Source organism: Pteropus medius, unplaced genomic scaffold (genome assembly GCF_902729225.1).
Source record: "Pteropus medius unplaced genomic scaffold, Ma_sr-lr_union100, whole genome shotgun sequence".
Lineage (NCBI taxonomy): Eukaryota > Metazoa > Chordata > Mammalia > Chiroptera > Pteropodidae > Pteropus > Pteropus medius.
This window is the reverse complement of record NW_024356335.1, coordinates 2,714,284-2,738,393: the sequence shown is the minus strand read 5'-3', so window position 1 is coordinate 2,738,393 and position 24,110 is coordinate 2,714,284. Positions and strand designations below refer to the sequence as shown.

Genomic DNA, 24,110 nt, shown 5'->3' with positions numbered 1-24,110 from the left:
CGGGGACGGTGTGTTGCTCCCCGTGTACACCTTGCTGCGGCGCTGGCAGAGCAGACAGCACAGGACCGGGCGAGCTGCGAGCATGCGGGTGTTTAGTTCCTATGATGACTCCACACACAGCTCCTATCCTCAGCCCCCCACGCCTGCCCCCCGCTGGAAGTTCAGAGTCCCGCTCATGAGGGCCTCAGTGCAGAGCCACCACAAACCCCACTGGTGCCCTCTCTCTGCCTTAGGATGACATCCACACTGCCCCATGGCGTGAGGTCCCGCCAGTCCCGGCCCCGTCTGCTCATGAGCTCACATCCTCCCACCTCGCTGGCTGCTTTCTGTCCCTCTGTCCCTTCGTTCCCATTCTTGTCACGGGGCCTTTGTGCTTGCTGTTCCCTTTGCCTGAAACACTTCCCCCGACTCTCCAGGAGCTGGCCCCCCCTCCTCAGACAGGCTACCTCTCAGACCCCTGCCCTGACCGCCCAGCTGAGGATGCACCTGCCTCCACTCTGACACCACCCGCCTGTCTGCAGAGCCCCTCCCAATCTACGCGACTGTCTGATTTGCTTACGCGGCACCAGATAGGATCTGCTACACTTTCTCTTTCCACCACATGCCCAGTGCCTGGACCAGTGCCCTCCACACAGTGGGCACTCAAAAAGTATTAGGAAGAACCCTGTAAGATTACTTAACACTTGCTAAATGAATAAATGAACCTGATTCTGACTTGTAATTAAAGATCATTTGGGGCAGCTTACACTTACAGGAAGGCTTCCCACTTGTCTCCTTCTCATCTCGGACTGGGCCGGTAAACGACTTGGGAAACGCGACGGTTTTGGATTCATGGATATTTTTACATAAACAGTAAATATATAAATCATGGCATTGCTTATAAAGCCAAAAACTGGAATAAGATGAAATACCAAATAAGAGGGGACTGGTCAAAAAATTACGATACAACTGATAAAATATTTTAGTCATTTAAAATATTTTAGAAGACCGTAATGGCCAGAGTCCACGCCTGTTACCAGAGCATCTAAGGAGAAAAGATATACGACCCTCATTTTTACACTTGGCATTGTGATCGGTGAACCCGATACTCGAGCTCCTTTCCCATAACCTGATCGTCTTCTGGGATTCGAGGGACGCCCCGCCACGGCACTGGCCATCACTGCAGGAGGAAAGATGAAGGAAGCCTCCAGAAAACCAGCTCTGCTGGGTGTGGCACGGGGAGACGAAGGCCTTCTGGAGCCACCCCCGCAGGTCGTGGACCGCTGGGTACGGGGCTGACCATCGGGGGCCAACTACTTCCGCCACCTGACCAGAATGATGAGCTATTATTCCAAAATCTGTTTGCTAACTGGAGAGTTCCAACCAGAACAGCCCCTGAATGCCTGGGGAACTTGACTAAGCTTTCCTCTCGGTCCCCCGCCCTTGGAGCTGCTCAAAGGAGACAGGAGACACCCCGCTGAGTGATTGCTTCTCTCTGCAGGGGGGCTGGCTGTTCTGTAACGAACAGGTCAGCATCACCCACGCTGACAGTGGCTCTGGCTAAACAGATGCTGAGGGACATTTCGCTTTTCCCCCCCATGTTGGTCGTAGGCACCTTATTCAATTAACACGGCCGCTAAGCTGCAGACAGTGCCATATAAAAGCCCTTCAGTGGTAGAATACATTTTATTATGTGACAATAGTTGCCAGCACGATTTATTTCCTTTGATGGGATTCTGCTTTTTCCTTGTTAATTTAAATCTGTATTTTCTAGTGCTGAATCCAGGTCCGTGTGAATTTTTAAAACGTTACCATCCATCTTCCCGACCCAGTGGCCACGTATAATGAAGACAGCGCTGCCCGGGCCACAGTGATGCCTGCTGTCCCCTCAAACTGTCGGAGGGCAGCGTCGAGGGAGTGGTGGCCGGTAAGGCAGAGGCAGACTCACAGTTAGAGACAAATGTCACTTTTATTTCCTACCCTCTGCAAAGGTGCACGTGCACATGCACACGCGCACACACGCACACACACGCAGCCCAAAGAACTCTGTGACATGGAATGACAGCTCCTGTTCTGGCTCTCGAGGCTGACCGTCGCATTAAACCACCTTCCGGGGCAGCAGGTTGCAGTGTGCACCCCGGGGACGTCTGAGGGATCCTGAGACCCTTTCGGGGGGCCCGTAGGCCGCAACCGTTTTCACGGTAACACTAAGACATCGCCTGCCTTTATCGTTTTCGTCCTCACGAGCAGACAGAAGAAATTCCCAGAAGCTACATACGACGTGATGCTATTGTAGCTTATCTATTCTTGTGTTTTACAGTTTTTCATTTTTAACTTCAAATAAGGTAAATACAGATAAACATAACCCAAATAAACAAAAGCTCTTTGTGATCCTTGGTCTTAAGAATATAAGAGTCCGGGACCAAAAAGTTTCAGAGCCAATGTCCTAAGACACTGTGTCAGATGTAGCTCTGCAGAAGACGGAGTCACGAGGCTCACGGGACTGGGCTGAGGGGAGCGACGAAAGGAAAAAGGTTGGTCTTATCTATAATCTTAATCAAAGAAAAAGATGCTGATGAAAACACGCTAGTAAATTTTCACAAGTGGAAGAAAGATGAAGGATGAGATTCATTTGTTAAGGCCAGGCTAATAATTATGTTTAAGAATTTCATTCAAGAATAAAGTAATCTAAGACACTTGAGGGTTTTGTTTTTACCTACTGTTCATTTGCCTGAACCCATGCAAAGGGGAACGGCAGGCTATGAAATGTGTGTCCATACACGTAAAGGAAAAAAGTCCAGAGCAGGAATAAAAATATAAAGTGACCCAAGAGATTCATGGGGCCATTCCAGAAAAAAAAGAAAGGGAAGGGATAAAATTGTTAAGTCCAGAAGCCCAGGGTTTGGTACTTTTTGTTTACATACATCTTGACTGAAAAGGCACGGCATGGCGGGAGAGTGACCGCTGTCCACACCGGCAGCCAGTGAACAGGAGTCAGATGTCTCCTCCAGGGCAGATGTCGTGCTGCCTCTGGAGCGTGATGCTCCTTGTGCACGAGCCGCCTCTGAGTTCCCCAGCGAGCCTGCGGATGCCTTTCTTGGCGGCAGCAATAAAACCCTTAGCGAATACAACTTGTGTTTGTGAGCTGAAGCAAGCAAGAATGGTGGACTCTGCTAGATGTTTAAACGGCACATTCCCCAAATGAGGAGGGATCGCACGTGTTTATTCACTTTCACTGGTATAAAGAATCGATGATTGAAGATATTTAAAAGCTTGAAAAAGCTCAAATTAGGAGGATGAAATGATATATGTTCTAGAAAGAAACCAAGACTGTGTGAACTGTGGGGCCAGTGATGGCTCTAGACAGTGTCGTGTCACCTAGGTTCTACAAAAACTAACGAGAACAGAGAAAGGTAACACAAATTCAGATTATCTACGTGGGTAAATAAATAATGAGCACCCAGGTGAGATGAGGATAATTCACACATCCTGCCTTTTGGCCAATACCCAGTCGAAAAATATATAGCCTCATGAAGAAAATGTCACACAACAAAGTAAAAAGAACACTACCTCCGGAAAAAAAAAAAAATTATTTACTGTAGGATGTAGAAAAAGGGTGTCTCCATTAGAATACAGAAATAAAATTCCAAAAAACTGAATTAGTAATATTGTGGATGAGCTCCTCCAAGATTTTCCAGAATGCAGAAAGATCAGAGAGGACGATGATGCGGGAAAACATGATAAATATGGAGAACACAGACCAACCCAAGCATTCGAGGTGTTAGAGGGAAATCAGAACAATGAAGAGAGGTAACAACTAAAGAAGTGGCGTAAAGACAGACACACAGATCAATGGGACAGCATGGAGAGTCCAAAAATAGACCTACACACATACAATCAATTGATTTTCTATAAAGGTGCCAAGACAATTGAATGAGGAACGGGTAATCTTTTCAACGAATGATGTTGGAACAACTGGATATGCAAAAAAAAAAATGAAACTTGATACTTCTCCCACACCGTATATACACACACTTATAAAAAATGGCCCAAGAGATTCACAAATCTCTTGAAAAGAGGAAAGGGAGGGGTAAATTATTAAGTCCAGAAGGCCTAGAGTTTAATACTCTTCATTTAAATGCATTTTGATTTAAGAGGGACAGCAAGGCCTCTTCTAGAAGAAAACACAGGAGAAAATCTTTGTGGCCTTAGGTTTGGCAAAGATTTCTTAAATAGGAACAAAAAAGCACAAAGTATACAAGAAAAAAATCAAAATCAATGAATTGGACTTCAACATATAAACCGCTTGTTTGGCAAAAGATGCTGTTAAAAAATGAAAAGGCAAGCCATGGACCTGAAGAAAATACATGCAAAACACATATTCAACTTATAGCTAGGATATTTACAGAGCTCTAACAACTTAATAGAAGACAAAAGACCCGATTAAAAAATGGCCAAAAGCTTTAAACAGACACTTCACTAAAAAAAATAAATAAATAAACAAATGGTAAATCAGCTCACAAAGACATGCCCAACATCACAGGTCATCAGGGAAATGAAGACTAAAACCACTATGAGATATTACTAAATATCTTCTAGAACGGCAAAAATTAAACAGATCGACGATATCAATTGCTAACAAGGATGAGAAGCAACTAGAACTTACGCATCGTTTGCGGGCATGTACAATGGTACCACTTCAGAAAATAGCTTTCGGTTCCTTAAAAAGTTAAACGTACCCTAATTGCACAAGCTGGCCATCACACCGCTCAATTTTCACCCAAGAGAAATGAAAGCATGTGTCTATACAAAGATTTGTATGCGAATGCCTGAACAGCTTTATTCGTAATAATAAAAAACTAAAAATTTACAAGCCAAATGTCCAACAACGGGTGACCAGATAACCATGTGGTCTGCTACTCAGCAATAAAAAGGGACCAAGCTATTCATACACACAAGATGCACAAATCTCAAGAAAACTAAGCTACGTAAAACAAGCAGGATCGAAAAGAGTTCATGTGGTGTGATTCCATTTATACAAAAGTCCAGAAATTGCAAGCTAATCTATAGGGACAGAAAGCAGATCACTGGTTGCCTGAGGAAGTGGGGGGCTGTATCGCAGTGGAACGCAAACTTTTGGGGTGCTGGATATAGTCATGATCTTGACTGTGGAGACGGTATCGGAGAGGTGTATTTATATATGTCGAAGCTCGTCAAATTAGACTTTAAATATGTGCAGTTTATCGTCCACTGAGTATACCTTAGTAAAGCTGAAAATACTTTCCTAATCTAAAGCAAATAAAAACCTACGTAAAGACTCCAGCAGGGTTCAGAGTGCTCCAGAAAAGGCAGTGAAGAGAGATCCACAGCTAGATGAATCCCGGCAAATACTGATGGCGACTTGGGACTTTTCCTCTGTCCTACTAAATGCCTGGAGACAATGGAGCCACAGAGTTTGGACAGGAAAGAATGTCATGAGTCAGAAAAGTTTTACTGCTTCAAGTTGTCTTTTATATGTGAAGATGACGACCGAAAAAGATCATTCACGTCCCTTTGTCTGAAAGAACTACAATTACGACATGCTCCAGATGATTCGAAATTAAGACTTCAAGATGGGAATGTGGTGGGACATACGACTGACACCGATTCTTGCCCTCTGGGAATCAAGACTGAGGAAATAACCTGAAATGCAGGAAATGACTTATTTAAGATAAAAACGGTAACATTAGCTGACATTTTCACAGGCTTGCTTGCCCTTCACAGGCCTCACGCAATCCCCACCCGCACCCTACGACGAGGCTCCAAGACCGCCTCTCATTGACAGATGGTCTCAGAAAGGTTCAGCAGCTGGCCCGAGGGGGCACGGCTTGGATTTGAACCCTGACGGGGAAAATTACAGAATTCAGCCCTGAATCGTGATGCTCTACTCGAAAACTGGAAATAACATCATAAAATGTCTGATTCGAAATATCACACGCAAAATGATATTTATAGGTTTTCTGGATGAAATTGAGGGACGGTGCTTACGACGTGACCCTGGGTTAGGAACTTGGGACACGGACCGTGCGGGGATCGCAGGCAGCAGAGGCAGGAACCGAGTCCTTGGGGCAGCGTTTATGAGAACGACGTGTCGGAGAAATGCTCGTATAATGAACAAGGAGAAAGAATGAGCCAGACGTTTTTATAACAACATGAGCCGATCTCAAAGAACAACAACAAAAAAACCAAAAACCAAACCAAGTTGCAGAATGACACACAGTACATGAACACGACACAAACACCACACTTCTGTGGTTACACGTGGACGTACACGCCACAGCACGGTAGGGCCCCGGGAGGCAGGGCCAGCTCAGCAGTGGCGGCCGTGTGCCGAAGGCAGGGCCGCGAGCAGAAACGGCGCTCACGTATGGCCGGCAGAAGTCTCTGAGATGAGACTGTGGAATTTTCGCCCCTGCTTTTTCATATTCTGTGTTACCTTTTTCAATGAGAACTTATTTTTCTATTTATCAAGAAAAAAAGAAAAGGGCAAAAGCTAGGAGAAGAAGTCTTCTCGAAGCCGTTGGGAGCGTGAGCAGAGAGAGTGTACGGGAGAGCATCCGGCACAGCCCGCGGTGCCAAAGGGACATCTTGTTTTCTAGATAACGTGTCTGCTGGCGGACAAGGACCAGAGGTAACGTGCAAAGGAAAGTACTGGAGTGGGGCTGGGGGGAGGAACGTGCAAAAGCCACAATAACTGAGTTAAGGTGGTCGGGAGGAGAAAGAAGAGCAAATGGCTAAATGAAATTCCACTTTATTCCCGCAAAACACCGTGGGGAAGAAGTCATCTGTGACGCACAGCTTCTGTGCCAGGTGTAGGGACGTGCTTAATGAATGCCATTTAATGAAGAAAAAGGCTCTTATAAAACACCTGGCACAAGCAGGGTGAGGGAGTCACAGGAAAGGGGGCCTCTGCCGCACCTGCTGGCATTTTAATAAGCACCTTCTCCAGCACCAGCTCTCCCAGGCTGGTCACCGGTGTCAGAACGAGGTCCCTGACCACTGCCCACACTCACTGACAGTTTAGGGAAGATTATTTCTTAAGGACCATATGCTTAGGTATCGGATTGCCCTGGAAGGCAATTAAAAGAAACCGTTTTCCACCGGAAGGGCCCGGCGGGCACCAGCACCCCGGCCTCACGGCCTGCACAGCCAAGGTCTCCTGCTTCGGGTCCCTGGGCTTCCAAACTGAGGTTTTGAGTCAGGATCCAGATCTTGGGCGGGGGGGGTGTAAGAAAATCTTGCGATTTTTTTCTTATAACTCGGTTCTACTAAAACAGAAACTCAGTGATTTTAAGAACTCCGGGCCCTAAAATACTTTTAGGTGTGGCGATTTTTCTTTTCTCATTGATTTTGGAGACAACCACAGAAAGAAATCGCCATGTGCAAACTTTGCTATTACTTCTCATGGTCTTAGGAGATTTTCTTTGATCTCTTTTGTCATCGACACTAACAAAGTCAAGTGAGGTTCTGTAAAGCCTAAAACAGACCAATTTCCCCTACGATGATAGTCATTAGCTCATACACTTTCTATGCCCGGACCCGAAGCTTAATTCCAAGAGTTTCCAACGAAACGATGCCCTTTGAGGGGAGACAGACCGTGGTGTCGACAGGCACGCAAGGCTGCTGTAATTAGATGTTGTGATTGGTTCAGTCCACCAGTTTTTAATTGAGCTCCTGCTGAGACAGTTTAAAAAAAAACAAATGATAAATGCATATCGTCAAGGGAAAGAAGCCAACCCAAAAAGGCTACAGACGGTATGATTTCAACTCTGAATGGAGAAGGCAAGACTGTGGAGATGTTAACAAGATCCGTGGTTGCCACAGGGGGCCGGAGAAGACAGACAGAGCTCAGAGCACTTTCAGGGCAGTGAAAATACTCTTTACGATATTGTAACGATGGACATTTATCCAGACCCACAGAACGTATAACGCCAAGAGCGAACCCTAAGGGAGATCTGGACTTTGGGTGATTATGACGTGTCATCCATTAAAAAGGAAAAAAAAGGTACAATTCTAGTGGGGTTGTTGATCATGGGGGAGGCTATGCCCAGGGGGTATCTGGGAAATCTCTCTACCTTCCCCTCAATTTTGTGGTGAACCTAAAATTGCTCTGAAAGAATAAAGTCTTAAAAAAAAAAAAATGAGACTCAGATCTTTCCCCTCCAGGAATTTATCTACGAGTACGTTGAAACAAATGCACGAACCCCTTATTGTCATACGGAAGCTCTAAATAATAGAAGACGTGCAAATAAAGGACTATAAGGTTTTATGCTTCGATTTTATTTTTATTTTTATTTTATTATTATTATTATTATTATTTTTGGTGAGGAAACCCTTGGTTGACCTCACAGATTACAATGCAAGGACCTTGTCAGCTTACAATCCCTTATTATTTTTATTTTTTATACCTACAGCACCTGGTCTTCCATCCAAGTACTAACCAGGCCTGACCCTGCTTAGCTTCCGAGATTGGACGGGATTGGGCGTGTTCAGGGTGGCATGGCCGTAGACATATACTTCAATTTTAAAGCCATGGTATAAAACAAAAAAAAAAAAACAACTAACATCTGTTGAGCAGCTAGCATGCATCAGGCAGTCCGCTGGGCCCTGTAAAGTGTCCAGGGACCTGGGAGCTATGGCCCCACCTGCGAAGAAGAATACAGTGGCAGACAAAAGGCCTGAGCAACGAAATGTAATTCAAGCGTCAAGACAGACCTGAGAGATGTCACAAAGTAAGACGCAGGCAACCACGGCTTTTGGAGTCCGGGAAGTGGGCGATAACCTCTGACTCGGATGGTTGCGAGTGGCTTTCTGGAGGAAGGGGCACTGAGGGCTTTGTTCCTGTGACCGTCTATGACGGTCACCACGTACTGAGCACTTGTGCTATTCTTCGTGTGTCACATTCACCTCTAATCTTCAAGCCCAGCAAGGTAAGTTTTATTCTACAGGTGGGAGAAAGGAGGTTCAGAGAGGTAAAGGAACGTGCCCGAGGTCACACAGCTCAAGAAAGTGGCTGAGCCAGGACACGAGGTGACGCTTTCTCCACTATGCCATGTTGCTTTGCCGAGACAATGCAAGCACAATGTAAGTACAAATACAGACTTGTCCAATTTCCATTCAAGCAACCCATTTGCCGTGATTGATATAACTCCAAGCTACCAACTTGGCTGTATGATGAGTTTTCCTCATGGACAACAGAGACTCAGACACACACCCCGAACACACCACTCTGCACTGGACGAGGGAGAAAAAAAAAAAAGCTGCCACCAGAAGACTAAGGAACTCACGACTCCAAACTCTGCAAGTTGCACAACGCAGAGCTTTAAAGTACGTGCGGCTCGACAGCATATGGCAAATCAATTACTAGTTTAAATCTTAAAACGAAAACATGGCAAGTGTGGTGCAGAAATAATCAAGAACAACGGCCCGGTTTAGATTACAGTGAGCCACTAGAGTTTTGAATACAATTAATCATCATTCCAGGCAATGGGAAGCCATATTGACACTTATTCCTAATTTGAATATTTAATTAGGGTGAAGTTCTTCATCAAATTATCGCAGAACTGGGAGAAAGCCTGGAAGACTTATACAATTACTATCTTAACCCCTTACCGGCTGCTCGCGTGTGAGCTCGGTGCTTCTTGGCCCCACTCAGCCGGGGAGAAGGCCTGAGCCCACAGGCGGATCTGTGAGGACTTGGAGGGGGCTTTTGGTGACTGAAGCTACCGCTGGGGCAGAAAAGAGCTGAATGGTGGCAACAGAAAGGTCTGAGGGGATGAAGTGCCTGTGCCCTGACTGCATCCTGACGTGAACTCGGACAGATGCAGAGCGCCCACTGTGTGCCCGTACGGAACTTTTATACACTCCCCCACCTCGTCCTCATAAAAACCCCACAAAGAAAGTATTCTCATTCCCATTTCACACAAGAGGAAACCGAGGCTCAAAGGAGTGATACAACTCGCTCGAGGTCACACTGCCTGGAAACGGGGTAGAAAGGTGGCCAAGTTATCCACCACGCACACGTGACGCGTACTCGCCAAAACTAACGAAAAAGAGAACAGTTAAAGGTCAACAAAAATACATCCAAAGCGATATTTTGGATATTCTGCATTGTGCAAAAAATTGGGGAGCGGCCCAGGCCCAGGCCCCTCAGCCAGCATTCTAAAACTTCACTCTTAGATTCGAGATGCAGCACTGAGCTCCGCACGCTGGTGTCACACGATGCTGTGGCCAGCAGCCCAGGGAAAGCGGGTGAGGTGAGAGGCCGCACAGCTCAGGAATACGGCCTCGTGTGGTCAGCTCGAGACGAGGCGCAACTGTCTGGGCCCTGGCAGAGGCGGACACTACGCACGCCACCGGTGTCCGAAAGTCAGTGACGGGACAAGAAAATGTGAATCTTTTTCTTCTTTCCAAACGGTAAAAGCTCAATAATAGCCTTTACTGAACATATCAGTTTCGACCAGAGATAACATTTCCTTAAAGTCCTCTTTTTCGCGATATGACTTTAAAGACTTTTATTGACATTTCACAGACGCCATGTGATTCCACGCGACCAAAAATAACACATTTTCCCACGCGGTCTCCCCCGAGGCCCCCAGCACAAGACCAGAGGCTGACTTCACACCCTGCACTTGGCCATGGTAGGTGTGAAGGTCTTTCTGCTCCGGGGCTCCACCGAGATGCTGAGAATGCCACACATCCCGAGTTTCAGATTAGCCATTTTCTCTTAAACCCTTGAGACGGGTTCAATTAGCGTCTCGTGGAAATCATAAAAGCTCCTTTTGCAGTGGCCACTTTTGGCAAGAAGCCGATCGACGGACAGAAGGAAAGAGGGGCCCACGCAGCCTCGGCACGCGGCCCCCTGCCTGGGCCGGGCTGGCGGCGGGAGGCCCGGGATCCGTCAGCCCTGCTCCGAGTGTGCGTGTTGTGGGAGCAAATGGCGTCGGGAACTTTGAAACTTTCCTTTGTATATTACATTAATCCATATAAGAAAATCTCTTTTAATGAGGAGTGATGTAGTTACAAACTCTCCAGAGCCATAATTAGAGCAAACTAATTGAAGTTGTGTTTTGACACACTTTCCAAATTCACGGGTGCCGGATGACATATTCACAACACTGCCGCCGCACCGCCATGGCGACGGCAAAATCATTAGGCTAATAACACTTATTTGCATTCTTATCATGCCGGCAGCTCTCCCTTAAATACTGTTTCTACTATTGCTCCTTTGCCGTAAGTTTCCACTGAAAGATATTAACAGTAATTATTAGTACTTTAGTGGAATTTTAATGTTAAAGAATAACAACGTGCATTAACATATACACTGAATGCCAATTCTTTTCCTTCACCACCACTGCAAGGTTTGGGGGTTCTTCCTCAGAGCCCCCCCACCCCCCCACCAACCGAGGGTGATGATGGGATTTCAGCTTCATGTGGGACAAGCTCTCAGAACTCACACCCAGTGGGATCTGAAGTCGGGGTTTCTGAACTATTCTGTTTCAAATGTTTTGGTGAGAAAAATTCTCTCTCTCTCTTTTTTTTAAGTACATTAAAATGAAATAGTTAAGGAGAAATTTTTTCCAAGCAGTTAAAAAAAAAAAAATCAACAATTTACAACACGGCCTGTGGTAGTAACACTGATGGATTCCAGAGGACACGCTTTAACCCCTCTGTTGCTGCCCTCTTGGTGATTAAAGACAGACTTGGAACAACTCTACTGCGCGGCCGGCCAGCGGGGGTGGGGTGGCCCGGATCTGTCAGTGTGGGGGCCCCGTCTGCCACCAACAAGGCCAATTTTTTGGATGCTTAACTCAGACACTCACACAGGCACTGGAAGACTCGACAGTTCTAAATAATGGTTATTAATGACTCCCTCCTCTAAAGTGACAAATTACTTCTGAAATTTAGAACCGAAGAGGTATGAAGAGTGAATAGAACATGACAGAACATGCCAGCGGGCGCGGAATCCCCGCTCTCTGCAGAAGGGCGGGGCCCCGGAAAACAGTTAAGGTCAAGGTGGCAACTGCAGCTGTTCCTCCCCCGGGCAGCCCCTGCAGCCGGCTCATGTTGGTGACCGAGGGCAGTAAAAATGCCTCTTGTCTCCCCTCACCATAGAGAGCGTAACATGCTAGCTGCACAGGAACGGGTGGTCAGATCTCTCCCCGTCACTTCCAGGGTCCCCCGGTGGCGTCTCGGGGTTGGGCCTGACAGCCGCGGAGATTCCGGGCTTCCATAAATAACTTGGGATCTAGAAACGCAGCCACCACATCGCCTCCCACTCTCAATTCAAAAGAAAATGAGGGCCAAAGACGGCACCGTCTCCACTAAAAATGTGCACTTGTGCAGAATTCAAACTATTCAAATACATATTTCGGGATGGATGTCTCATCTCAACCCAGGAAGATTTAACTGAGTGAAGAAAACGTTTCCTCAGAAAAACGACAAGGGTTGTACTCCTTTAAGGCCTGGGAGTTTTTAGTTTCTTAAATTGCCATCCTGTACCAATCTGCTATTTTTCAAGTCACTGATTACTTAAAAAAAAAAAAAGAAAAAAAGGAAACTAACTTTCATAGCTGCAGCAACACTCCAAATCATGGCATTTATTCACTACATTTAAGTTTTATTACGCTTGAACCCTACCATGCCAAAACACCTACCTCCCATATAAAAGAAATGAAGAAAAAAGCCAGGTCTGGGGCCGCGGGCACCGCGCTTCCATTCCAGATGATCTAGTCTGATCTTATAAACTGAAATATTTAAAGAGTCTCTAAACCTCACTGACCCTACTTTTAAAAAACAAGGAACATATGGGCACAGCTAGCTTTTCATCTTCTTCCAGCCTACTAAAATATTCGCTTTTCCAAAATTCAAGAGGAGCGAGGCTGCCAGACTCAGATTCATAAAAGGCTGCGTGAGGGTGCAGGGCAGGCAGGGAAGGGGCCCGGCTGAGAGGGACAGTCCCTAACAAAGAACCCAGGCGACACTCTCCTCCGCCTTGCCCAACCTCAGAAGCTACGGAAACCACGTGCTTACAAAGTGAAGCGGTGGCTGATAAGGACGTGGAACGTGAGTGTGGAGTCCAGGTCTGGACTAGCTGTGTTTGGTCCGGGTGGTACCCAGTGGCTGCAGGACAGGCTCGGGTAGAGAGTCCCCCGAATTTAGGAAGCCCGGAGGCTCCTTAAAGGTGGAGGAGGACACGGTGGTGGGACCTGGGCTCCAGTCCTGGCTCCCTCAAATCCTGATGCTCTTCCCTGGGCAACCTAAGTCCCCGTCTCTCGGGCTTCAGTTTCCTCACTTGTTAAAATGAGGAAATTGTGATTCGCCTTGCCGCATGGTCATAAAGATGAAAATAATCTACACACAATGTTTACGTGATGCCTGGCGCAAGACGCTCAGAAAACTGTAGCTGAAATGATAATGATGATGATGATCATTGTATTTATTCTAATAATAGTTATTAATATTATTGTTCAACTGGAAACAGAACATCTGCTGCTCAAGAATATTCAAGTTCAGTGCTGCCCTCCCCGCGGGTACAAGCCCTGCCCCAAACAAATTCAAAGGGCCTTTTAAAAGTTACTGCAAGCGAACGATTTTGTTTAAATACCCAAATTAATAATTGAAACGGTGCCTTGAACTAAAACAGCACGGGGGTGGGGCGGTAAAAATCCCGGGAAATATCGCTTGTTTAACACCCATTTCACTTTGTTTGGCGGCTAGATTTACACCAAGAGACCCAGGTGAAATATTCCATCGAGCCACCTGCAAATAGACTGTCAGCTTCCACTCTGATAAAAGGTAAAACATCCTCCTCTAAATGGTCTGGTTCACAAAACCGACCCTAAAGTGAACTGATAAATCTGCTCTGACACACACAGAACTATTTTCATAATCCTGAAAAAGGCCCTTCTCCAAACCCCTGAGCTTAAGCCAGCCGCACAAAGAGCTCTCACACACTCGAGAGCCAGACGTGGGAGGAAATCACTTCACATTTATAACCCTGCTTTCCGGGACAGCGACAACGAGAGGCACGTGTAACCACCACCAGAACCACCGGGAGAGAGAAGACACTCACGAAGTCACAAAAATCACAAAGACAACACATTTACAAGCAGCAAATACCTTGTCGAGATCTGATGGGTGAGGGTGAAAAGCCAAGGCCAGCTTGGAGGTGGGAGCCGTATTGACGAATAGTCAATTCTTCATTAAATAGAAGCTCTGACTCCCCAAGAAGCCGCATTAAAAATTAATATCAAAAAGTGTATTGCTCAGCCTAAACTCATCATTCATCTCTAACAATACCAAACTGCATTCTAATGAAATTTCGCCTTCAAAATTACTCTGACACCAAAACCAAGTTTGATACTGTGACAAAAGCAGTCACAGCTCTGTGCCACAAGCGTTTTAAAGATATTCGAACAACCTTACTCTGTAGGTCTCTTCCACACCACTCCTCTCATCACCAGAATAAATTCAACCGCTTGCACCCTGGCTGAACCGTGGCTTTGAAGCCATCTGAGGGGACCCGTGATGCTGGGACCTTGTCGTGTATGGCCTCCACATGTTTTCCTTGGTCATCATCTAAGGCTCAAGTGGCCTGGACCCCAGCCAACGGCTGCAAGGCTCCCTAAGATTGGGAATGCAGGCTGCTTCGGGGGCTTCCGACCAGGGGAGCCCGTGGAAGACAATGAGCTCCCCACCCCCTCCATGCCCAGGCTCTGGGATGCCCTTGGGTCCCAGCTGCTGGACAGAAGCCTGAAGAAGCTGCATGGGACGACGGCGGGGATACCTGGGCGGCTGCACCCCAAGCACCAGCCCCTTGAGGCACGTGCTCAGCTTGCAATAAAATGATTCACAACCAGTGACAACCCTGTGACCATGGGAACAGTCTGCAAGCCAAAGCTGGCTTGGGCTCAAATCCTAGCTCTGACACTTAGCTGTGTGACCCTGGGAAAGGGTTTCAACCTCCTTGATCTCGGTGTCCTCATCTTAAAATGGAGGCGATAACGGCACCCGACTCACAGAGCTGTTACTAGGATTAAGTGAGTTATTATTTGTAAAGCACTTGGGATAGTGCCTGGCACCTGGGTAATATAAGTCTCCGCTGGATGGCTGGATGAGTAGACAAACAGATGAAAAGAGAGATGGATCAATATATGATACCTGGTCCTATGTATCTAAAACAGCTCACTTTATACATTCGATAAATATTTTCTGAATTCAAAGGTCCCAGTTTGGGGCGACATTTTTCACTGAATGTTTACTATGAGTATCGGATGAGATGACACAGTCGAAAGTACTTGCTAAATTTCAATGCACAGCGATGCAATACTATCATCGTTACTTCTGCGTGACCAGCCTTTTCTGAGGCTTTAAAGGGGAAAAAGGAATCTGAGAATCCCTGTCATCAATAAGCCAGCCAATCTAGTCATAAGGCCACCCATAAACGCAGGCAGCAATGACAGGAACGTGAAGTGCCACACGGTCCGGTGCGGGCAGCCGGAGGAGAGGAAGTGTGAAAGCAACAGGGGCCAGGCTTTCTAGGGGAGGCGAGGGCTGCGGCGGCCCTGGAGGGTGGACAGGACGGGCCTCGGCATTCTGGAGTCCAGGCTGCCTCTCTGAGAAGGGCAGGGCCGGTACGAGGCGAGGCTCACGGCACTGGCTGGGGCAAGGAACCTCGGGAACCATGCGAAGATGCACCTGGTGAGCGCGAGATGTCGTGGGAGACGCGTCCGTTCACAGGGAGCCAGGGGCGGGCGGTTCCGCACAGACGAAGGGCAAGTACACGTCTGAGAAGCCCAGCGGGATGGCAGACAACCCAGGACTTCGAAGTTACAGGCCAAGGATGTCCATGTGGGCTAGTGAAGTAACACCTGAGCCCAAGAAGCCCAGCCTCTCATCTAACCGACTTCGTGCTCCGGTCCCACCCGTCCCGAGGGTTCTTCTCCGACACACCCCTGGCTGCCGCTACTTTTGTCTGGAGCGTGTGGGACGCTGCGCCTGCAGAGTGAGGATAATGCGAACGCACGCGGCCAACGCGTGTGCTCCCCGTGCAAAAAGTAAAAATCTGCATTTTAGTCTTCATCTTAAAAGGTGTGTCACATCAAGGAAGGACGTGAAAATGTGTGGCCTATCTTCAGAGTCAAACAGAGAAACAAAAATGTGCGTGTGGTTTTAGTGGGAAGGCAAAAAAGTCTAATGATTTCACGTAGAGCCAGACACCCCGTTATGCCCGGACGTGCCCCAGAGATGGGCGCGTTTCGGCAGGCCCTCCTCCGTCAGAGCTCCAGGGCAGAGCACCCCCTCTCCCCGGCTCATCTACCCCCAAACCATTTCTTGCTACTACGCAAGTGGAGTCCAAATTCAAGTCTTGATTCGTTTGCTGTTGGGAAGCGAGGAAAGAATCACTGGGGTCAACCCTCGGCCCGGCCTCCTCATCGCAGCCTGATGCAGGACACACGCAGCCCTTCTCGTAAACGATGAACCTTATATAAAAACACGGCTTTCAGTTCTAAAACATAAATCCCTCCAATCCTCTGGGCTGAGCCCTCTCCTGTGAAACCTGTAAAAGAGGAGAAACTTCTGGGCCTTCTCATAGGCAAATGCCACCCATGCCAAGCTTTCCGCCACTCGGATGGGTGGCAAACATCTCAACAGCACAAGGTGAACTCGGCCTCCCTGACCTCCGCAATTCTGGGCCTGTGGTTTGAGTCCTGTCATCTGTGGTACAAAAACCATCTTATGATTGAGCAGCCTGGAGATCTGGGGCTGTCAGCTTGGACAACAGGACTCTCGCCCGAGAGCTAAGGCTCTGTCCTTGTTGCTGGCTTATTCTGCGGGTTGGTCAAGGAGCAGAGTTGATCCCATATTGTAGGAAGGTGGGGTCGGCGAGGCCAGGACAGAGCGCGGCAGCTCGTGGGCTTCTGACAATGGAGTGACAGGGACGAGCCTGGGTGCGCATGGCCTGAATTCTAGATCACCGCGGCCTGATTTTTTTCTCTCCTTTAGGATGAGCCATTAACCTTTTCAGTGACAGCCCTGGGATCGGAGTGACGGAACGATTCTTGAGGTCAGCAAGGATCTATGTTCTCAAAACCTGACATCAACATGCAAAAGTTGTGACTGAATCCCGGTGTCCCTGAGAGGAAGACTAAACGCAGGTGACAGATCTTCTGCAATCAAAATGCCCCGTTTCCCAGAGTATCTGTCACAGATTGATAACATCCATGCAAAAAGTTAAGTACAATTATGTCTGTCACTAAGAAACATACTTGGGAACCTGTGACTGACGTCTCGCTGGGAGCTGACAAATCACCGGAAGATTGCTGCAACAACTCAGAGCAGCGCCGTGCTCCCTCCAAGGGAGGCCCGGCCCGAGGGACTCCTGGGACAGGCTCCAAGGAAGCGGCACCTCGCCGGCCGCGGCTGCAGGGCAGGACTCCGTGGCTGGGAAAGGAGCACTGTGCTCTGTCGCTCTGGGAGGGAAGATGCCGCTCTCCCAGGGGAGGGACAGTGTCAGTGGAGGGTCACGGGACGTGCCCTTGGCCTAAGGTCTGTGCAGAGTCTGGGCGCAGCTTCTCTGTCAGGACCACGGTGGACAAGACAGCCCAGGCCCCATGTTCGCGTAAACCTGAGATGTCCCAGAAATTCCAGCACTCTGCAGCCCAGACCGCTCATTTCAGATGGACTCTGAAAAGGACCCAAAATTCTTGTCGATGGCTGGTGCCTGCCAACGCTGGACGGGGACATGGGGCACCAGCACGGCCGAGGGCCTCCTGTGTCCCAGGCAGGGCGCGGCAGCAGCCACTTCGCAGCCATCCAAGCCCTGCCTGACGTCCGAACTGGTTAGCGAGAAGGTGACGGTGACACGTCAGGGCATGGGGAAGCACTGAGAGCCACGTGAGCAGAGCTCAGGGACAAACGCCCACGGCTCTGTGCCCTCCCCACCCACCAGAGCTCCCTGGAGTCACCGCTGGCAGGGTGTCTGCTGCCCTAACGTGCAGGTCTGCTGAATCTGGACTTGCGACGGTGGGGACAGAGAATGCGACAGGTTTCTTAAGTGAGGCTTAGGAAGAACCACTGGAGGTCTGAAAAACCCAGACGCTGTTTGAACATTGCCAGCAGTGTGACAACACCACGCGTGGCATTTTTACTTTGGGAAAGTTCTCTATCCATTCTTCGAAACATTTGGCCCAAGTCTACCTCCTTCTACTTCAGTCCACCTCGTCTCATTTTGCCTTGCGGGGCTCCCGATGATCCATCCCCACCTGGAAACACTCCTGCATATTGACCATTTAAACCTCCTACATATTGACCGTGTAAACACCCGAAGCCAGCTGCTGTGTCTCAGGTCAAAACTCAGCGATCTCTCATACTCAAATTCCATACGTGGTCAGGTAACGTCTACAGGTGGTGCCTGGCAGTGGACACGACTCTCCCCACAGACCTGACAGGCGTGGGACACCACGTCACGAGATGTGCCCTGCTGTGCACACCACTGCGTCCCGCACACCTGAGCTCGTGCCCGGCGGGGTCCTTCCACACAAAGCACTGCTCAGGCCGGTCTCCTCAGTTTGGCTCCTGTGCGATTGATTCCTGAACCTCAGGAGGCCCTGTCCACTCCACTATCACCTTTCATCTCCCGGCTCCAGCAGGGTGTGCAGCTGCAGGGGAGACGTGGAGTATCGATTCTGTCACTCGGCACATCAGCTCTCCCTAATGACTCTGTGTCATCTGCAGATTTGATAAGCATGCTTCTGATGTCTTTATCAAGCCACCGGTTCCGCCACGCAGCACGCCAGGGGCGGCCGCTCGGCAGGGGCCCCCTCTCAGGATGTTCGCCCACCCGCCAGGGCTACCGGCACGCCATCAGTTGTGAATCCGCCTGCCTTCCGGAACTTTTCCAGGCTTGGTGCCAGCAGCAGCAGAATCTTTTCGTCCCAGCAGAATTACCTGTGAGGTCCAGTATGTGAGAGGTGAGTGTGGGGGCTGCTCTGGGTAAGGCAGGAAGGTGCCGCTTCTATCTGCCCTCTGCCCCCAGGGCAGTGGCCCAGAAGAGGATCGGAGAAGCCTGCGCCAGGCTGAGGCCAGCTGGGAAGACAGAGGGGAGACAGGACTGTGCCTCATTCCCAGGCCTGCCCCACCCTGTTGACCAACATGCATGAAGCAGATGGGCAGAGGACGGAGCAGCGCCGATGCCCGGACAGAAGCCCACGGCTCTAAGCTCCCGGAAGAAGTGGCATGCCCCTCTGCACTTGGAAAGTTCAAGAAACGTGCAGAGGTGTTTGTGTGCAAGATCGAGTTTCACTGAATGAGGAAGAGGCGCTCCACCGAGACACCTTATCCTGCCTGTGACACAAACGCCACCTAACACTGCGTGGAATTCGCCAGATACAGCGCAGGGGAAGCCCTGGTCCCTCCAGGCCTGCCCATTCTGAAGGGACAGCTCCGGCTCCGACCCCATGACTAAGCACTCTGCCGCAACAGGAAGGCAAGGGACAGGAAGCTCCTGGGGCTGTACCTGCCTCTGCAGAGAGAAGGCAGTTCTGCTTGGACCAGGAGGTCATCAGGTGAGGACCTATCATTCTCTGAAAAGGTCCTTCGACTGCTCCTTGTGTCTGAAATAAGCAGGGGACCACAGCTCTCTAAAAAAATGGCAGGGAATTCTTTGAAGTGTGAGCGACGACATAAGAAATGGAGGCCGAGCACATGATTTTAGCTTTTGAGACAAAGACTCGAGCTCAAGAAGGCAATAAGGGCTGCTATCAGTTGCTCCCTCAGTTCCAGTCCCCCCAAGGGATTTGCTGGGCAGAGGGCCTGCTGTCCATGGCTCAGGAACCCCTGGGAGGGTCCTCCCTGCCGCTGCTCCAAATCTGGCCAGTAGAGGGCGCTGCATCACCACACTCTCACTCTAGCCTTGGCTTTGCAACTTGATCCTTGCGTCCACACAAAGACCGCTCTCGAAGAAGCGTTTCTTATGCTTGGGGTTTCATACTACATGAGAAAGCAGCAGCAAAACACAAACTTGCAACAATATGATATCACCTATGTAAAAAGTACACAGAAAAATGACGTGAAGGAAACATAACCAAGGTCACGTGCCTTCGCCCACTGGAAATGGAATTTGCGTTTTCATATTTTCTATACTCTGTCAATTTTCTACAAGCTTGTGTTACTCTCGTAATCACAAGAAGCTCCAGGAGCGCTCAAGGGCTCGGGAGTCGTGGGGCGGGGGGAAGGCAGAAGGAGCTGGTAACCTGGTGGAGAAGCCTTTTTGCAAAACCGAATACATGCCTGGATCTGGGCTGAGCACTGGGAAGTAAGTCTCTGTCCTCAAGGAGTTCACAACGTGACCACAACACAAAGTGAAGGCGTAACAGCAGAGGAGCACTCAGAGGAAAGAGCCCGGCACAAGCCCGGCCCCGCCGAGTTCATGGAAGGCTTCCCGCAGGAGGAGGCACTTGAACTGCTATTTGAGGCAGGAATGTGAGACACACCCAAATGCACGGGTGTCCACATGAGCAAAGACACTGAAGCATCAAACAGGAAGGGAAGAGACCACCAGCTCGTCTTAAAGCTTGAGGCTCGGGGATGGGAGAGAAGACCAGAAGTCACGGGAGCCTTCGGCTCACAGGGCCACCGCAGAGCCCCACACTGGGGACGCGAGCGTCACCCATGGCTCACCGCCCGAGGGAAAGCTGTCAGACTCCTCTGCTGGCGAGACACAGAGACATGCAGCCTCAGGGAACAAAGCAATGTACTCATCATTTCATAAATCTTCGATGAAAAATCTGAATAAATAACCGGCAATTCATTTTTTTTTTTAAATCGAGATACTGGATAGGAGAATAACACAAAAACCAAAGACACAAAAACCCTGACGGATCAGACTCACATAGGTGTGCGCGCCACCTGTAAATTACGGCGCAGTGATAGAGGAGAGTTTGGGGTAGACAGGTGATTTTTACCGGGAAGCATTAATATAACGTTCAATTATCCTACTGCATCCTGGCTGACTTAACTCAGCCAAATTAGAATACATTTTATATTGACTATTTTGACATTTTTTTATTTGGCAAGTAAAACAAAACTGATCCAATTTCCTTGCAGCCATTGTAAACTATAAACTGTGCGAGAGGTTATAAAATACATAAGCCTCATAAACACGTTGTTCTGATGCTCTACCTCCAGTTCTGCCCGGCGCCCGGCGCCTGTGTTCCTGGGCCCTCTTGCTGCAGCTGCTGGTGACCATCCTCCCGCCGACAGGCGGGCTTCTGGAGAGAGCACTCCTCCTGCCTGCACGGGAAGAACCGGCGTTCTTCCTCCGACAGCAAGGCGAAACCTGCCCTGAGGTCCTGCGGGTTCCTAGGCCCTTCCCGCCCATATGCTGTCAACAGGGAGCAGCTGCAACTACTCCAGGGTGATGGGCCTGAGGTAACCCCAGCACAGGTGAGAGGGATGGCAGCTGTGACGGTGCTTTGGGCAGTGAGAAAGGAACGGGCAAGTGCCGAACCGACCTGGGACTCCTAAGCCAAATGGACGCTCAGCGGCTCAACCTGCCGCTCCGGGGAGCTCACTAGCTAGTCATATCTTCTCATACCGAAGAGAACCGGAAAACTGCGTCTGAAGTTTCAGGCGACTCCAGGGCTAGTTAAGTCTAGGAGGCTCTCTCGGTCTGTCCCGAGAAAGCCCCGACCGCCTTCACGGGGGACGTTCTTCCGGGGGAGGTGGACGCGCAGCCAGAGCAGGGCCGAGAGCTGGCGGCCACACCACCCTCTCCCCGCACCCCCGGGGGCAAGGTGTGGGTTGTGGGGGCCCGGAGGGGGAGCCCACCGGTGACGAGCCTGTCCTGTTGCTGACACTGCTCATCTCCGTTCGCACATGCGGAAGCTTTTAGGTCCATTCTCATCGATGCTACCTCAGTCCCCAGGTGATGCCGCCTCGCCGTGTTTACTTGTTTTATTTACTTTTGTCATCCCTTTCTCAGACTTGATCCATCACTGCCGTTTGTCCCTCGTCCTCTAGTAATTTACTGGGGATGCAGAGGCTTTTTCTTTGACAGGCTCCTTTTTCCCAGGTGCTTCTTGCAAGAAGCGTACAGGCCCCATCCCCACCCCCACCCCCTCCGTTACAACAGGCACCAGCCAAAGGGCGACCTCTGTACTCTCCCGCGTTCTTTATGGAAACAATTATTAACACCAACATCCCCTGAAAAACTGCGCGCTAGTCTCCCATACAGAAAGAAACTGCTCAATTCTTAGCTCATGGGAGAAAAGAAACAACATGAAAATGAACATAATTACTTAGCAACCCTCTTGCGTTTCAAAGGTTTCAAAGGAGTCGCTCGCTGGCCAAGGCAGAGGAGGAACCTCCCTTCCCACGGCCACTGTTCCCAACTGTGTGGCTACAAATGTGTCTGTGTGTAGCTACAAGCTCGCTAGAAGAGCAAGCCAATTTAGAGTTGCATGTTCTATTTTAAGAGGCTTCAGAATATGTACAAAATAGAATACAGAATGGCCCTAACATTCAAGTAATGCAAAGATTTTGAACTGGGTTTTAAAAATCAGAGGCATACTGCTTCTGCACCATGTCAGCAGAGTCTAAGTGGCGGTGCTCTAGAATGTTGTTCTGTGAGACTCAAGACCACACGGCTGTAACATGCACAGCAGCACGAGATGCCACTGACAAGCCTCACCTGGGAAGGCTGGGGGCCGGGGTGGAGGCGGATGATGACTGGGAAGGCGTTGTGGGTTGAGAGGAGTCATGATTTCTTGGGACTCTGCCCATTCGGTACCAGATCCCCATGCTGTTCAGTTCCCTTTAGGAGAAAAGAGAAATCTTCATGGCACTGTTTAGCACGAAGAAGCATTTACCCGAGTGACAAAGCAAACCGACTCCTTCGGAAGAATCATAGCCCCAAACACTGGGGAGTCGATCCTCTTCCACGGGATCAGTTCTGTCACCTCTCTCTGTGCTCTGGGTACCACAGCTCAGAGCCAAGTGTGAGGGCAACTGTCCCCATTAGGCAGGCCCTTATGACATGGCCACCTCCTCCACCCACCCGGGAGCTTCTCTTCCTGCTACACTCTAGACATTTTCCTTGGTTCTTGGTCTTTAAAATTGTTTTTATCTTGCCATTTAATTGTAGGTGTTCATGTGACAACTCACTTCAAGTCCTTTGTATGGTTTGGGTGAGACAGAGCAGTGCTTTTTGACTACGAGGAGAATTAGCCCCACCTGCTCTGGGACATGCCCCAACTTCTGGATAAAGCTCCTTACTGCCGAGATGTCACCTGTAGTTGGCCTCATTCTCTGAGTCAGCTTGGGGAGACATCTTCAAACCACGAAGCATGTGCCTCGTGAACCACCGCAACGAAGGGTGGACACAAAAGGGCCTGACAGACTTGCTAGGCCCGCCCACCGCAGCCCGGCCGCACACCACACGGCACAAGCGTTTATGAGACAGGTTTGCTCTTAGGAATTGTACTGAGATCGTTTTAGCCACATCCAATTTACAACTTCTCAACTGCCCCACAGAACTGCATCTTGGGATGGAGAGGGATGTCATCTGTTCAAAAAACGAGAGCAGACTTATTCAGTGGATTCTTCTAGCAGCTTCTCTGTCCACCCAGGGATGATTCTAAACCATAATTGTCTCATTAGATAGACGGCTGATTCTCATCGGCTGCACTGACTTCGCCATGTCTCGGCTGAGGCTACACGTGCAGCCTTGGAGGAGATGTTCCCTGTCTGGGGTGTCTGTCTCCCCTGGCTGACAACCCAACCCTTGCAAAGTAACACGTGGAACTGTGCCGGTTTGTTTTTTTTTTTAGAAAAAGTGACTTAGAGTTCTGAATTGAATTCTCTTTCCTTACTTAAAAACAACACTGGAATTGTCTGGCTCTGGAAAAGAATTTTTGCCCCAAGATGAAACAAGAGTAGACTTTAGCAATCTTTTCAAAATGATATAAAGGAAGATCTTAGTTTTGATTATCAAGACATATTTGGTAAGAATCTATTCTTTAGTATTGTTTAAACTATTAAAAACTGAATCTTTCAAAGTAGTATAATTTGTAATTAAAAATACACAGAGT

The 24,110-nt window shown here is 48.9% G+C and overlaps 1 protein-coding gene and 1 pseudogene across 12 annotated transcripts in view; both read right to left on the bottom strand.

Annotated features, from left to right (window-relative positions):
• The window catches only part of MVB12B (multivesicular body subunit 12B), a 165,144-nt gene that overhangs the window by 74,928 nt on the left and 66,106 nt on the right, over window positions 1-24,110 (bottom strand). For 11 of the 12 annotated variants that reach the window (XM_039861606.1, XM_039861604.1, XM_039861603.1 and 8 more), the window contains one exon: window positions 22,712-22,834. In XM_039861606.1, the coding sequence (XP_039717540.1) occupies window positions 22,712-22,834 (123 nt within the window). Of the gene's footprint in view, window positions 1-22,707; window positions 22,835-24,110 lie in introns of those variants that run through there. The other variant, XM_039861610.1, reaches the window with a different exon arrangement.
• Window positions 8,424-8,529, bottom strand: LOC120601793 (uncharacterized; annotated as a pseudogene).